Raw genomic sequence first — 15,697 nt, 5'->3', positions numbered from 1 at the left:
TTGCTGTATGGGAGTTCATTTTGCATCTTTTTCCTTTTAACATACAAATTAGGATTGCATGATTATTTAAATATGCATGCTCTTACAATATATTTATTTCTGTTTTGCTGACTGATTTAACTTTTAAACTCAACTAAATTGTTATTAAAAACCCTTAAGATGATGGGGGAGTGGCTAACAGCCAAACAAAATGGCCATTGCTTAACAGGTCTCTGAGCCCCCTTCTGACGTCCTGAGCAATCCTGTCATTAATCCGTATCTTCTGCAGGTGGAACAAGTACCAGATCACGGTGGGCAAGCAGTGACGGTCCAGTCTTGGACTGACAGTGATTCGTGCTGAACTGCTCACATCGCGGGGGAGGGATAGGCCGGATTTGCTCGTCTGGAGGCAGAAAGAAGCATTGACTGCGAAGGGGGTGCCCTCAATACTGCTCGGTCGCAACTGGACTCCCGGGGAGGCCCGCACGCATTCCCCCTTCCCACTGCCAGCGAATAACACGGCTGCAATTCACGGCGAGGTCCGACATACGACGCTGAGCCCCAGGGTGGTAGACATCAAGGCGCAATCGGCACCAGCTGCCATCAGGGAGAGGTGTTAGGGAGAGGTGTGGCACCGCAGCCAGGGTAACTGACTCCAGAATCTGGGGATCACGGTTGACCCCCGGGGCCGGCGGCAGATTAGCCCAGCACCATGTGACTCTGGGCAATAGCTTGCTTAATCTTCCCGACAACCCCCAGCGCCTAGAGACCCTAACGGGTGATGGTTCTCGCTTTACAAAGGTGGATCATTATTATTATTATTATTATTACAAATGTGGATTATTATTATTATTATTATTATTATTATTATAATCATTATTATTATTATTATTATTATTATTATTATTATTAAAAGCGACCCCACAATTTCACAACAGTAGAAGAGCATTAGAGAGGCAAGCTGCCAGCCAGACAGCTATGGTCCAATCTCGGACAGAAGGTACTCCGCATTGCTGCACCATTGGGTGCTACAGCTGAGTCCAACGTGAGGCCGAGAAGCCGGGCGGGGACTAAATTACACGGGGGGTGCCCACACTGAGAGGGGGTGACCGGCTGGCCTGGATCTGTTAGTCCGGTGGCGGCTCAGACAACTGATTGAGATGGTGGTGCCACAAACGTCAACACAGCTGGATCCCCAAGGAGGCTCTCCCCCGACTACAGTAGTTGGCAGCACGACCACAGCTAGCGGCAAAGTTAGATACAAAATGCTGAGGGCCAGTGTGATGGACATTGGGGCATGATCGGTGCCAGCAGGAGGACTAAGACAATCGTGCAGATCTTCTGCGGCAGGGGCGCCAGTGTGGTGGACAACCAGCCGGGGAGGCGACAACCCGACATCCTGTCTATCGCCGGGGCACCAGGATTAGAAGACAGTGAGGTGCCCGGATACTGGCCTTCCATGTGCACATCGGAAGAGACATTGGCATTCCACACACCACATGACTTTTGAGCAACACAGAGCCTGGCGTTGTAAGAAAAAAACGTTATTAATTGTTTTGGGGCAGGGAACCTGAAAGTCCTCAAGAGACGCATACCTTCTTGGCTCGCAGCGGGGAGTACTGCCTCTCAATACCATTTAAACAGTGTGACACAACGCTGGGAGGGGAAATGGGAGGCTGTGCACAGCGTAACCTCGAACAATCCAAACTGGATAAATTTGCCTACGCTAAAGATCAACCGGACTCAGTTGAACATTCCAAGGAACCTGCTGAGGACGCACCATCTGTGAGCAAACCGGAGATCACGCTTAAGGATATACTCACCACTCTAAACAGGGTCCATACGTATGTAGATGGCAAAATTGGTACAGTCTGCTAACTGCGACCACACAATACTTCACAGGAAATGAAGCCTCGGTCTCCCCACCACTAATTTTGTGGGAGGCATATAAACCGGTCCTACAGGGGCAAGCCATCTCATTAATTGAGGGGCATAAAAAAGACAAGAAAAAAGAGATGGAAGCGTTGAAACAGGAAGTACATCACCTAGAATCTCAACACACACACAATTCCACAGATGACAAAGCGAGCCGTACTATTGGCGAACTCCCTAAGGAACAGCGTATAGCTACCGTTGTAGCCATCCATTGTAGCGATCCATAAACCGGGAAAACCTATCGAGGAGTGTGCATCATATTGGCCGATATCGCTGATCAATGCGGAGGCCAAGATTTTAGCCAAGTCACTGGCACTTAGATTAGCCCCATATCTCACCAAACTGTTTCACATAGACTGCGCGCCAAACAACAGGAATATGAGGAACATCTCTGTGATGATGCTAAGACCAGCTTAACAGCGGTTCAACACAGGGTATACGAGGCAGCGGACAAGTCTGGCAAACTCCTTGGGTGGATTGACAAGGGGGAGTACGTGACTAAGTGGGCAGCAGGAGCAATATCACACAATGGGGACACAATCATAAACCTGCGAGACATAGTGACTGCACTAGCCATGCACTTCGTGCAAGTATACACCTCCACGAACACGATCACGGGGCAGGAAGTACAGGACTTACTCAGAGACATACACATGCCAGGGCTCACCCAGGAAGAAACCGAAGATCTAGAGGCTGACATCACAGTCGAGGAACTAAAGGGGACCATTCACAAACTACAGTCGGGCAAGGTCTGTGGCCCTAACTGCATCCCTGTTGAACTGTTTAAACATACGGCTGATAACATCGGCCCCTACCTGTTACGAATGTACAAAGCGAGCCGTACCATTGGCGAACTCCCTAAGGAACAGCGTATAGCTACCGTTGTAGCCATCCATTGTAGCCATCCATAAACTGGGAAAACCTATCGAGGAGTGTGCATCGTATTGGCTGATATCGCTGATCAATGCGGAGGCCAAGATTTTAGCCAAGGCACTGGCACTTAGATTAGCCCCATATCTCACCAGACTGTTTCACCCGGACCAATCTAGATTTATGACTGGTAGACATACTGCTTTGAACCTCCGCCGACTCCATAACATTCTGGGCCCTAAGCATACAATCCGGGAAGACGCAGCAGTCCTATCTCTTGACGCAAAAATGGCCTTTGACTCCGTGATTTGGGCGTTTCTCTTCGCTGTCCTCCAACACTTGGGGTTTGGGCCTAAGTTTTGCTCATGGGTTTATCTCCTATACGCGAACCCTATATCACACTTGGTAGCTAATGGCCACATATCATCGGAATTTACTCTGGGGCGAGGAATGCAACAGGGCTGCCCACTGTCGCCACTCCTATTTGCGCTGGTCCTGGAGCCACCGGCTTCATGGATTAGAAGAGACCAGTTGTCCGAGGCTTAAGGTGGAGGGAGGGTTGGGAGGACTGTATCTCCCTCTACACAGATGATGTTCTGGTATATATAGCGTCCCCTGCATGATCTCTAAACGCACTGCTGGATATCTGCCGAGCGTTCGGATTGGTGTCAGGATACACAATAAATTGGGAAAAGTCAGTGCTCTACATTCTGCATGGATCACCTCCTAAATTGCCCCGGGGTTGTATGGTCAAGATAGTAACTGAGAGCTGTAAATACCTTGGGATATATGTGACATCTGACCCAGACAAATTCCAGGCACTCAATCTTCAGGCAGCGCTACAAAAAATGAGACGAAATATTAAGAACTTGAGGACACTGCCACTCACCCTACTGGGTAAGGCAGCACTTTTCAAAATGATGGCTTTGCCTTGATTTTTATATGCCCTCCACAATACACCCTATTGTGTGCCCGACTCATAATTGAAAGCAATAAACTCAGAAGTTACTATTCTCCTCTGGGACAATAAACCTGCAAAGATAGCCACATGCAAATTGGTCAGGAGCTGGTACGACGGAGGCATTGCATTGCCCGATATCCGGGCATACTACTGGGCGTCGCAACTGACGACAGTCAATCAGTGGCTCCATGTACCTGATACTGATCCAGCATATTGCCCAGATAAGGTAGCCCTGGGAACTCGGGAAATGAATAGAGTACTATACAGCAAGAGGAAAAAGACGGGGCTCATGGGACCGACAGCACGTACAATCCACATCTGGCACACAGCGACACGACACCTCGAATGGGCCGACAAGCTCACGCAGCACACCCCATTGTGGGACACTAATAGACTAGGTACCCTGGGAAAGAGCAAAGGGTTTCAGAAGTGGGACTTCATAGGAATCTCCTGGATAGGGGACCTTTGGAAGGAGGGCAAGTGGTCACTTTTGCCTACCTGCCAGAACTCTATTAAATGGCTCCTGGAGAACTGATGCGATTCATGCAGGTTAAACACGCACTAGAAACAGCAGGTCCACCGACTGACATACTCCCTGAATCATCCCCCTTAGAAGACTAACTACTGACTGATTATTTACACAAGAAGGCGATCTCCCATACATACCGGAAGATTATTAATAATCAGGCAGATCCCCTGACACGCCTCCGGGAGACCTGGCAGGCGGGGATTGGGGACGTTGATGACTCTGACTGGCAAGACGCAATAGCATCACCAAGGGAGGTAGCGGTCTCCTCCTTCAGAATGCACCTCATCCAACTAAAGATATTACATAGGACCTACTTCACAAGAGTCCCCTCATGTTGTAGACCATGGCTCAGACGATGAGATGTAATAAGCATAACTATATATATATATCCTGTCCATCACTGAATATTTTATTGCTCAATGACATATTATTCAAGTATCCTTGCATGTATGAGGAATGTATTGCAGATCCCATATTAAATATAATTCACTGGAGAAATATTTCCAGTGAATTGGAGTAAAGTTCTGAAGGTCAGATGGTTTGATGTTTCACAAGGACATTGACAATGAATTTCAATTTGTGTTTCGATTGGAGTAACATAGTTTGTGTCTTTTGGAAATTTTCATAGCTGTCACTATGGGGTTTGGAAAGCTTAAATATAAATCCTGAATGATCATTGTCAGACCATATTGCATTAACGGTTTGATTGTTAAGTCTGTAAATTATTTTCAGATAGACTAAATCTTTCATAGCAATAATAAAGATTGTTTTCTTAAATTTCCCAGCAGAACTTTTTGGGGAGAGAATTAAAGATTTCAAGTGAAAACATGTTTTAACAGTACTAGGTTCACCTGTGGAAGAAATACTCAATAAGCTGTCCAAACATTCCACCCAAACCATCCTGGTCGAACAGGCATACTCCAGGGAAGCAATTAATCAAAATGTTTTTTTGTGCAAATGTTCACCTCAATAGGGGTATCGTGGGACATAAGGAAACTACTCAAATCATTTGAAAGCAACAGACTGAGTTCACACAATCACTATTGAGGCCGTAATTTGTCGCCTCTGTTCCTGGAAAGTGTTTGATGGAAATGGGTCCTATGTTCAGAGAAGGCTGCTGGTCCAGTCATGATTTTCAGTTAGATGGGAACTTCTTGAAACTTTAATGAACTAGAGCAAACTGGAAATGTCTGTACTGTGTCCCTATTGATAAATACCCAAACATCGTTCCCTTCTTTCTTGAAGATTTGGTCAATGAACAATTGCCGAGCTTTGGACCAGGGACCACAATTTAAAATTGTGGTGGGGATCCTGAATATACAATACACGATTTTGTGGAATATTAATATTGTAGGCAACATTTTGAGGGCTAAAATATTTAAAAGTATGCATATGCAGGTAATATGCAGATAAATAGTAAATATATATTTTCCTACGAATACTTACCTTTCAATATTTTGTCCATGATATATTCTTGTAATTGATATCTCAAAGTGCAATCTTAAATTAGAACATTTCTAGACATACATGGTAGTAAGTCTTCTTTGAGCAGTAGCCACTGGAAATAATGTGTACCAGTTGGAGTTCTTAGGATGACCAGGGCTTTTACAGAATGCATGTGACCTCCAGGATCCAAAATGATATACTGCATTAGAATTGGCCGAGCTTGATACTTTGTTCTCTTTCTAAATCTCAATGTAGAGCAGTCCTCCCGAAGGAACCACACACTTTGAGTCAAAATAATTAATTTCACAGAGGCCTTATTTTAAACAATTTCTGCTCTGAGCTTTTCAACATGGATGTTTATTTTTGACTCATGTCTCGCACTCAGCGTACCCTCAGGCCCTCAAACCAATTTTTGTCTCTATAAATCTTTTAGTAGAGTTTTTCACAGGGACAAACCCTCCCCTTATAAACAAATACATGGAATTGTTAGCCAGAGAGTTTGCCATTATCTAGGTCAACTATGCAGAATTTGCTTAAAGCTTTTTAATATTTTGTATTATTTTGAATTTTTGTTGTCTTTATAATGTATCCCATTTTGACTATCAATTTCAATTGGTTTCATTCTTTCATTACATCTTAAATGATGATTGTAAATCTTTCACACATTCATTGTAGTCTGAATGTTTTTTTGTTTCTGCAACCTAAACGTTTTCTATTATTTCTTAACTTGTTGGGTAAGCTAAGGGACATTTTTACAAAGAAAAACTTACACAAAAGTAAATCTACACATATAATTTTGCTGTAATGCCTTATGGTAAATGTACAATTTTTAGCTATTGACCATTTATGGCTGTCAATTTACTACAAACCATAGACTTACATGTCCCCATCTCCTGATTTCAGGATATGGAGCCTAATTTATGAGTGTAAAATTACTATTAATAACTTTTCACATTTAAATGGAGATCCCCAACTCCAGGGTGGAGACCTCCCTCCGGTAGAGTACAGGATAAAGTAAATAGAGTTTTTTAAACTAAAAAATACCACAATTATTTTTATATAAACCATTTATGTATATTCATTTTATCTTTAGAAAAAAAAGTGAATTTAAAATGTAGCCTCATTATTGTTTACGAGGTTGAAACATGTCAAACAGAATTTAGGGGATAACGAAGACCAATTTTTCATCTTCACTATATCCCTGCCATGTTTTGAAATGTTTCCTTGGACCCGGTGAATAACACTTTTTCAGCAGGGGATGCCAGAGGCATTTTTAATTTCACCACTCTGAGCATACACCACATTGAAAAAACAAAATCCGCTCCGCTGTAACTCAAGTGTTGAAGCACAGCTAGGTTGAATATGGCAGCCCAGCTGGAAACCCAATGAAGCATGCCACCAACTAGGTTAGTGGGTGAGGGTTCTTTAAACCTATTGGGTTTCTTGTATTCCAGTGCATGTTACGGAGTCATCCTGACAGGAGGATTCATTAGTGGGTCCGTCCACGTTGTTCTAAAACTCTTGTTAATCACCCAGGGCCTAATTATGAATACGGCGGTCCGTCATACTACTGATTCCATGGGGCAGGTACCTCCGCACCGGTGGCCCGACTGCCCTATTCTATGTCGGGCCATGTGACCGCTTTGGAACCGACATATCAATGCCACAACCGTCAGGGATCAGAGATTCCTGGTGGTTTTGCGGCGGTCTTGAGGCCAACATATGCAGCGGAAATGCTAAGCATATTACAAGTTTCCCCTCACCCACAGTTTCATTGCAGTGAGCCCGCCATGAAAACTGTGGTGGTGAGGAAACAAAAGGGGCCCTGCGGGACCCCCTGTTGCTTCAGGGTCATGGAGTACATTCAAGCAGAGGGGAACCTGTTGTGGACCCTGTAATCATGCACCCCAGTTGCTGCATGGAATGGACTGTAGAATCGTTGTTGTGGATGAACTGCCTTTGACGCTCCCATTGCAGTGTCCTTTTTCAGGGGCACTGCTGTGGGACCGCCAAATAAACACAAGCCATACTCATAATCTTGGGGAGGTGCTCACACAGCTTTAGCAGTGTGGAAGGAGGACGGCAGTGTTATGGCCCTGCTACCACACCGCCAAAGTTGTAATCGGGGCCCTGAATATTAGTTAACTTAAAATGATTTTCATATGGGCTTTTACTTTAAGGTCCTAACTCCATTATTCTCCATAGGAGTGAGCTATACTACCAATGGCTGGCCATATGTAGTGTTTGACTTATTACTGTTTTTTTAATAGGTTGGGAAGGTGTAAGGGCCCAATAACCAAAACCGTGTGAAGACAGCCCACCAGATTACAAGTTTTCCCGTATCTGAAGGGTGATTTTTTGGCAGTCCGACAGCGCTGCCTATGAAAAAGGCATGTCAGTGAGAGCGCCAAAGGGAGTTCCTGCAGTCCATATCATGCAGGAACTGGGTGCATGGAGATGGGGGGCATGACATGTGCTGTTGCATGCACCCCGATGCACAGGGGACAGATGAGGCCCTGTAGGTTCACCTTTCTTTTCCCACCACCCGCCTTTTCATGGTGGGGTAACCGCTATGAAAGGCTTGCGGTGGGGAAAGTCGTAATATGTTTGGCGGTGCTGCAGCCATACTGCTGCGAATATTACCTCCTCAGACCACCATGGCACCACCGAAGTTGTAATTCAGCAGTCAGACCCCCGATGCGGCAGTGAGCGTCGTACCATTGACAGCTTGAGTCCTGGGGTTCGTAACTAGCCCTAAGACTTTTGAGTAGGTCTGGGTGGTGAAGTTTGCAGAGTTTTCAGCACTCCGCACTCCACGGAGCTCGCTGAGTGCAGAAAACTCAGCTTCGCGATGTGCCACAGAGTTTTTTTCCGGCTCGCAAACGGGAAGTTCGCAATCGCGAGCAGTAAATTCACGATTACAAACAGTAAGTTCACGAGTGCGAGCTGCCGCTCGGGTAGAATTTCTACCAGAGCGGCAGAAATACTTGCACAAACTGCAGTTTGCACTGCACTCAGCCTCTCGGCGAACTTTGCAGTGTCTTTTTGTAACTTTGCGGAGTTCCTGCTTAGCAAAACTATGCGGACTACGCCCAGGCCTACTGTTGAGTAGCATTACAATTGAATTTTGTGAACAGACAAAAAGTAGTAAAGTTACTCAAAAGTGTAAGAGTAACTTAGATGTGTAGATTAAATCACAAGTGTAATTTTCTGGAAAAACAATTATAGTTTTGACAGGGGTTATTACAAGATAATTTATTTCAAGGGTGACGCAACTACAGGAATGTAAGATGCTTATTGTAAGTACACAGCTAAAGATGTACATAATATGGTTATTAATCACCTCCTTTAAAGTTATAAAATTATAAAAAATGAAGAGAGGAAATATTGTGATCCTGAGGTAAATTGAAAACGATAAATGTAGTATGAGGCACAATTTAGAAGGAAGAAATGCATGGGATAAAAATGCTTCTCAACAAAATAAATATATGCAAAAGACTCGGTAGGAAGGGAAGAAAACAAGCATATGCTGTAAGTATTGAATTCAAGATTGTTAAGAGACTGACACCAATTAGATTATCAATAGTTTTAAAAACAACAGCTAATCCAGAGTAGGAAAAATTGAAGACATTGTTTTCAACTTATATCTCAATACATCTGTAAAATTTTAATTCACAAATGTTGATATGAAAGGCAAATTTGAAGGGATCAGGAAGTGAATGTGTGTACAAGTTGGCTAATACTTAATTAGATAGAATGGGTTCAATATTTGTATAGGAAATTTAAAATGGAACTAGACCAATATGTGTGGTTGGGAAACATTTAAAAACAAATGTTTATTTGGGGAAAAGAAGAATTACGGGTAAAATTAGTGTGCAATATACTACATTTTATAGAGTAATTGAACATATTTGGCTGTTGGTGAGAGAACGAGGAGAGATTAAAGGATTAGAAAAAGAAACTGTAGGACTGACGATGTAATGTTACTGAGTTCTAAAATTTGGCAGTAGATTAGCAGGAGTACTCAAACATGAAACGAGGGAGGAAAAATATTGCTCAGCATTTATATTCATCTGGTAAAATGTGTAAAAACAAGTGATTTGCATGAATGGGAAAAAACAGAACCAGTTAGAAGAAATATGTAGTGGCGTTTTAGTGAGAAAGAATGCATTTAGTAAGATCCACATGAATTAATATGCTAGCAGAAGCTGGATTGATATTTAATGATGAATGATACCAATCAACTAACAAACATTGCTAACAATTTGTAGCGAAGATTTGTATGTTCATTGCCTCTGAAGATGGAGGAGGTGAGGAAGATGTTAAGTGTTTTGGATGTATGGGAGAATTACATTACAGAAGGTTTTGGTGAATTCAAACAGACTTTAGATGCACTAGAGTATTGAAAGGGCATTTAAATGTACAAATTAAGAAGGTCTGTGGCACACAAGTTATAACACTCAACAATGGAGCAGTGTTTAGGTAAAGAAAAAACTAAAGATGTCATCATAAAAACAAAGTAAGTGGATGCAGTTAAGAGAGTGGAAAGAATAGCAATCAGATCTAGTAGGATATCAAGAGCATATGCCTGTAAGAAACATTTATTTAATCAAAACCGTAGCTATTTTGGTTTATGGCAGACTAAAAGCTTTTGGAAGATGCAGCTGGATTTCATTGTTGTAAGTGGCTCTCAATCAAGCCATTAGCATCAACATCGTAGTTGCACTTCACTCTCACTCAGAGGTCAAAAGGTACAGCACGTTCAGCATTAGTAGATGATTTATCATATCCACATAACAAGTACAAGATGGCAGCTACAGTGCAAACCTCAACCACATATTTTTTACCAGAATCAGCCCTCACCCACACTTTGTGCCATGCTTCATCATCAGGCTCTCTATCCTAATATTGTTCCTGTCAGAATGTGCTTAATCTTCCTAGTGGGAGCTCTAAGTATGTTTTTTGCAAATTTTATTTCCCAACTCATGGGAAATGTCACAAATGACTCATTTGATTTAAGGGAACATGAGGAAACAAATTCTAATTCAGGATTATAGAATCTCTGCATCTCCACATCTCCAGTCTCCTTGGCAAAATGACTAAGGGCCTGATTATGAGTTTGGCGGTGTGGGAGAGGGGTAGCACGCCACCACCATGCTCCCACATGCTCAAACCTCACTGCCACCCGCCAGTCAGATTAAGAGTTTTCTTGTTGTCTGGCAGTGGTGGTCATTTGCCATTCCCACAGCGCTGCCTATTAAATTCATACCGCAATGGGAATTCCCAATTTGTGCAGTCCATGCCGTGCAGAAAAGGGGGTCCATCCAGACAGGGGGCCCCACTGTGTGCCTCCCTGCATTCATCCTCCGGCCATGATGAAATAGGAGGCCCTGTAGGGCCCCCTAAGTTTCCTCACCGACAAGGTTTCATGGCAGGCTCACCTCCATGAAATCTGTGGTGGTGAGGAAACTTATGATATGATTGCCAGCATATTGCAGCCCTCAGACCACTGCATCAACGCCAGGGATTACAGATCCCAGGCAGTTGCGGCAGTCCTATGGCAGTCCGACCACCATAGTTGTAATTCGGTGGTCAGACCACTGGTGCTGCGGTCCCTGACCGACAACACACCTCCAATGCGAGTGTGGCAGTCCTGAGGACTGCCAAACTTATAATTATGACTTTTGGGACTAGCAATCGTTGGCAATAAATAAATTGGTTGAACCCAAGACAGACTTTACTAGGCCATCACACAACAAGTTGTGAGTGCCCCAGTGCCATCAGATCCATGTGAAACATGGGTTAATGAATCACAGAGGACATCTTCACCAAAATCAGCAAAAACCTAAAATGCTTTACTCTCATATCCCTACAGCTTAATAACCTAACCTTAATACTTTCATCAACACATGAGGCCAATGTATTTATGAATCTAGGTATGTTTAAATGGGAATTTAGGTAGTATGAATCAAGCAAACAATTGTCATTTGTAAGAGATGCATTATGACATTCGATATTACCAGTTGGAGGTACTACATATAAGCATTGAACTTGGGTGAGGGAATGCTAGATGAGAAGGGTCTTAAATTTCTTCCTGAATAGCATGGTCAATTTATTTTTCTTGGTGCAATTTCAAGAAAATAGTTGATTGAATGCCAACATTAGAACTTATTTCACAATATAGGACAGTAAAAATTGCAATGGAACTAGACTTGAAGATAAGACTTTCTGCACTTACAGTTGTGGCAGGTAGCCCCAGTATAACCAGAACTTGTGCAGTTGCAATGAAAGGCACTCCAGGATTGTGAACATATGCCTCCATGTTCACAATAGTTTGGCAGGCATCTACGAAGACAAAGGAAACCATAAGAAGTCATGTGATATTCTTTAAGAACAGTTTATATTTATCAGTACCAATATTTAGATTTCTTTCTAATTACTGTACCATACAAAATAATCCAAATGAAAACAGTGGATGTTTTCCACATTTAAGAACAATTAAAATTCATTTGTTGGCATAAACCTTTACATTCTCAAATAGTATGTTACCTTTTGAGTAGTGTGGAAAGGTTTGGGTTATTTACTGTGTATGATAAATACCTCCAGTTCCACGTTTTGACCTTAAAAAGGAGGCATAACAGATTTACAAAAGCTTTGTGTGCCATGTGTGTTACTATCCAACCCAATCCGTATTTCCATAACGAAAAGTTCAGCAATGTGCTGCATTGAGTTACCTTGCGCAAAGGGAGTTCAATGACTAGTGCATCGGTGTTCTCATGCAATCATCCTTGGGTTTTGACACAAATCCCTATCTGCAAAGAACTGTACGTAGGTATATGTATCACAATCCTATGTCTCTTAGAGACAGGTGCAAAGAGGAAATTTTTTCATTTTCTCATATTTCCTACTTTGCAAGTGTGCTGTACCTGGTTGAAGGGTGCACTAGTTAATGACATTAAATCCTGTCTACTTTATTTCTGTATTTAGAAAAGTGGGTTTAGTGTCAGAAGCCTTGAATGGTTGCATGGGAATGCCCATGCACCACCCACTGCACGCCCCCTTGGCACCAAGTAATGCAGAGCACCGCTATGCGCTGTTTCACGTTAATTTCACTTTATTTTCAGCAATTAACAAGTTTATGGTTGGAAAGAAAATCTGGCATAAAGATTTTGAGACGATTTTCATCATTTTTGTGCTGCAAACAAGGCATAAAATCTTAGTAAACCTGTCCTTTAGAGTTTATAGACCGCTTATTGAAATTAATTTTGACCTGGGCAAGATTTGGGTGAGATTTATTAGCATTGGGTTTTACTTCACAAAGTTGACGCAAACTGGCGTCAAATGTAGCACAACACCTATGTGGCGCTGTTCTGCTGTCTCCCTTTGACTAAACACAAGGCATCACATTTCTGCTGCATTACGTCATGTGTTAATAAAGATAAGATAAAGATAAGATAGCATTTGTAGAGCGCACTATACCTGAAGGTGTCAAGGCACAAAGCAGACACAGTAGGAAAGAGGAGTGCAGCAGCAGATTACGAGGAGAATAACCAGGTTTTCCGGAGTTTTCTGAAAACCGAAAGGAAGCTAGCATTGGCGACGTCAGTGGGAGGAAATTCCAGAGCCTGGCAGCGGCTACCGAGAAGGCACGACCGTCCCAGATGGATTTACGTAGTCTGGGCACAACACGTTTGAATTGTGTGTATGATCTCAAGGTCTTTCCTGGGGTGTATCGATGAGACAGAGATTTTAGTTGGGATGGACTTTTGCAATGAACAGCCTTATATACTGTACCTAGAGCTTTTAATGAAATATGCTCCTTATTAGAGAGCCAGTTTAAGAACCAGATTCCCTCTCTGGTAGATTGATGTTTAGGAATATTTAAAAATAATCTTGCTGCTGCATTCTGAACCATCAGGAGTTTGTTCAGAGATGCAGGGGTGCTATTAATGTAGATGGGGTTGCAGTAATCTATCCGAGAGGTGATCAAAGCGGTGATAATGGGCCTGTGCAGTTTATGTGGGATTAGTGGAAGGGCCTTTCTGAGGGTTTTTAAAATATAAAAGCAAGTGCTGACTGTGCGATTGACCTGGGCATCAAACGACAGACCCTCATCAAAGATAACCCCCAGATTTTTATCTGTTTTTACCAGGGCAGGAAGAGGTCCGCATTCAGTAGGCCACCAGGCCTTGGACCAGATGGACTTCTGTGGCCCAGGATCAGTACCTCGTTCTTGTCTATATTAATCTTTAAGGAATTGCCCTTCATCCAGCTGATGATGTTTGACATGGAGGCGTTACATTTTTCTGTAACAAGTTGCAGGTTGTTGGTGACGGAGACAATGATTTGGGTGTCGTCCACGTAGAAAAGCACCTGATAAGATCTCACTAGTTCGGCCACATAAAGATTAAAAAGGGTAGGGCTGAGTGAGGAGCCCTGAGGTACCCCACATGGGAGGGGAAAAGCTTTTGAATTGAAGCCTCCACAACTAACTGTATACCTTCTGTCAGTTAGAAAAGACTGGAGTAGCTGTAGGGCTTTTCCTGTGATCCCCACTTCCTGTAGACGTTGAATCATTTGCACTGGAGAGACGGTGTTGAATGCTGTCGATAAATCAAGCAGAATTCCGTACTGTGACCAGCGCGGAATCCATTCTGGTAGCAGTCTAAGATTTCTCATGGATCCAAGTACTGCATCAGCTCAGTATGAAGGGATTTTTCCAGAATTTTTGCAGGGGCAGGAATGAGGGATAAAGGGCGGAAGTTCATGAGTTCCAGGGGATCGGCATTGGGATTCTTGAGAAGTGGATGACAATAGCTTCCTTCCAAATGCCTGGATAGCAGCAGGACATGAGTATTCCATTGTATACCTTACACAGAAAGTTGGCTACTAAATCTGGTGCCATTTTAAGAATGGTGGGCGTGCAGGGGTCAGAGGGCGCTCCAGATTTAAGGCACAGTAAGAGATCTTTAATACGTTGACTTGAGATAGGGGAGAAGGTAGACAAAACATTCTTCCTGATGATCTGAGAGTGTTCCCCCATATTCAGTTTGGCCCTGACATCCCTGACTTCCTCACTGGCTGGTGTCTTGTCGAGGATAGGAGTAAACTCCTGGTAAATCTGCAGAACTTTCTCTTGAAAGTAGGTAGATATCTTATCACAGAAATCCTGAGGGGGGTCATAGTCAGTTGCTGGGGAGGTTCGGAGATTTTCTTAATTACTTTAAACAGCATACTGGATGAATTATCAGCTGACATAATCTTTCCAGTGAGAAAACGGGATTTAGCCTGAAGGTAGCATCCTTATAGTCCTGTAGCAAAGAGTGATGCTTGTTTTCTCCTGGGGGCAAGGATTAATGTGCCATTTTCACTCTTGTCTGTGGCATTTGCACCTTAGAACCATAAATGAATCCAAGAACCATGGGGTGGAGGGTTCACTCCTTTTAATAACACAGTTTTTAAGGGTGCAACTATGTCTAGAGCCCTGTTGATCAAGTCCCGAAAGCCCTTTGCTATATGAGGGGGAATATTGTGCCTCTTGACAGGGGTCAATGGTAAGGCTGCCCCCTAGCTGGTAGCAGTGATCTTGTTCAGTTTCCTGCAGTAATGGTATCTAAAGGGGGGATCCTCGCTCTTCTTAAGGACTGCTGGGTAAATTTTTAAATTTGACAAGATAGTGGTCCACCTAAATAAGGGGGTAGATTGTCTCAATTACCAGGTCATCATGATTACTAAAAATGCCGTTCAGCGTGTGATCAGCTGTATGGGTTGGGGTGTGAACCCGCTCCACAAACCCCATGGAAGTCATAAGATCAACAAGATGAGTTGTATCTTTATCTAGGTGATTTTCAAGATAAAAATGGAAATCTCCTAAGATCGTATAGTGGGAAGTGGTGGAGAACGGTTCAAAGGTCTTGCACTATGTCTCCACAAATTTAGCTCATGGGCTCGACAGGCAGTAGACTAAAATGCTAGAG

The 15,697-nt window shown here is 43.1% G+C and overlaps 1 protein-coding gene across 1 annotated transcript in view; it reads right to left on the bottom strand.

Annotated features, from left to right (window-relative positions):
- CNTNAP4 (contactin associated protein family member 4) overlaps positions 1 to 15,697 on the bottom strand; it is a 1,879,337-nt gene that overhangs the window by 516,999 nt on the left and 1,346,641 nt on the right. The window contains exon 11 of the mRNA XM_086961154.1: positions 11,959 to 12,065. Within this exon, the coding sequence (XP_086817280.1) occupies positions 11,959 to 12,065 (107 nt within the window). The remainder of the gene's footprint in view (positions 1 to 11,958; positions 12,066 to 15,697) is intronic.

The sequence above is a fragment of the Lissotriton vulgaris genome, chromosome 3_1 (genome assembly GCF_964263255.1).
Source record: "Lissotriton vulgaris chromosome 3_1, aLisVul1.2, whole genome shotgun sequence".
Taxonomy (NCBI): Eukaryota; Metazoa; Chordata; class Amphibia; order Caudata; family Salamandridae; genus Lissotriton; species Lissotriton vulgaris.
This window is presented reverse-complemented; position numbering and strand designations above follow the sequence as displayed.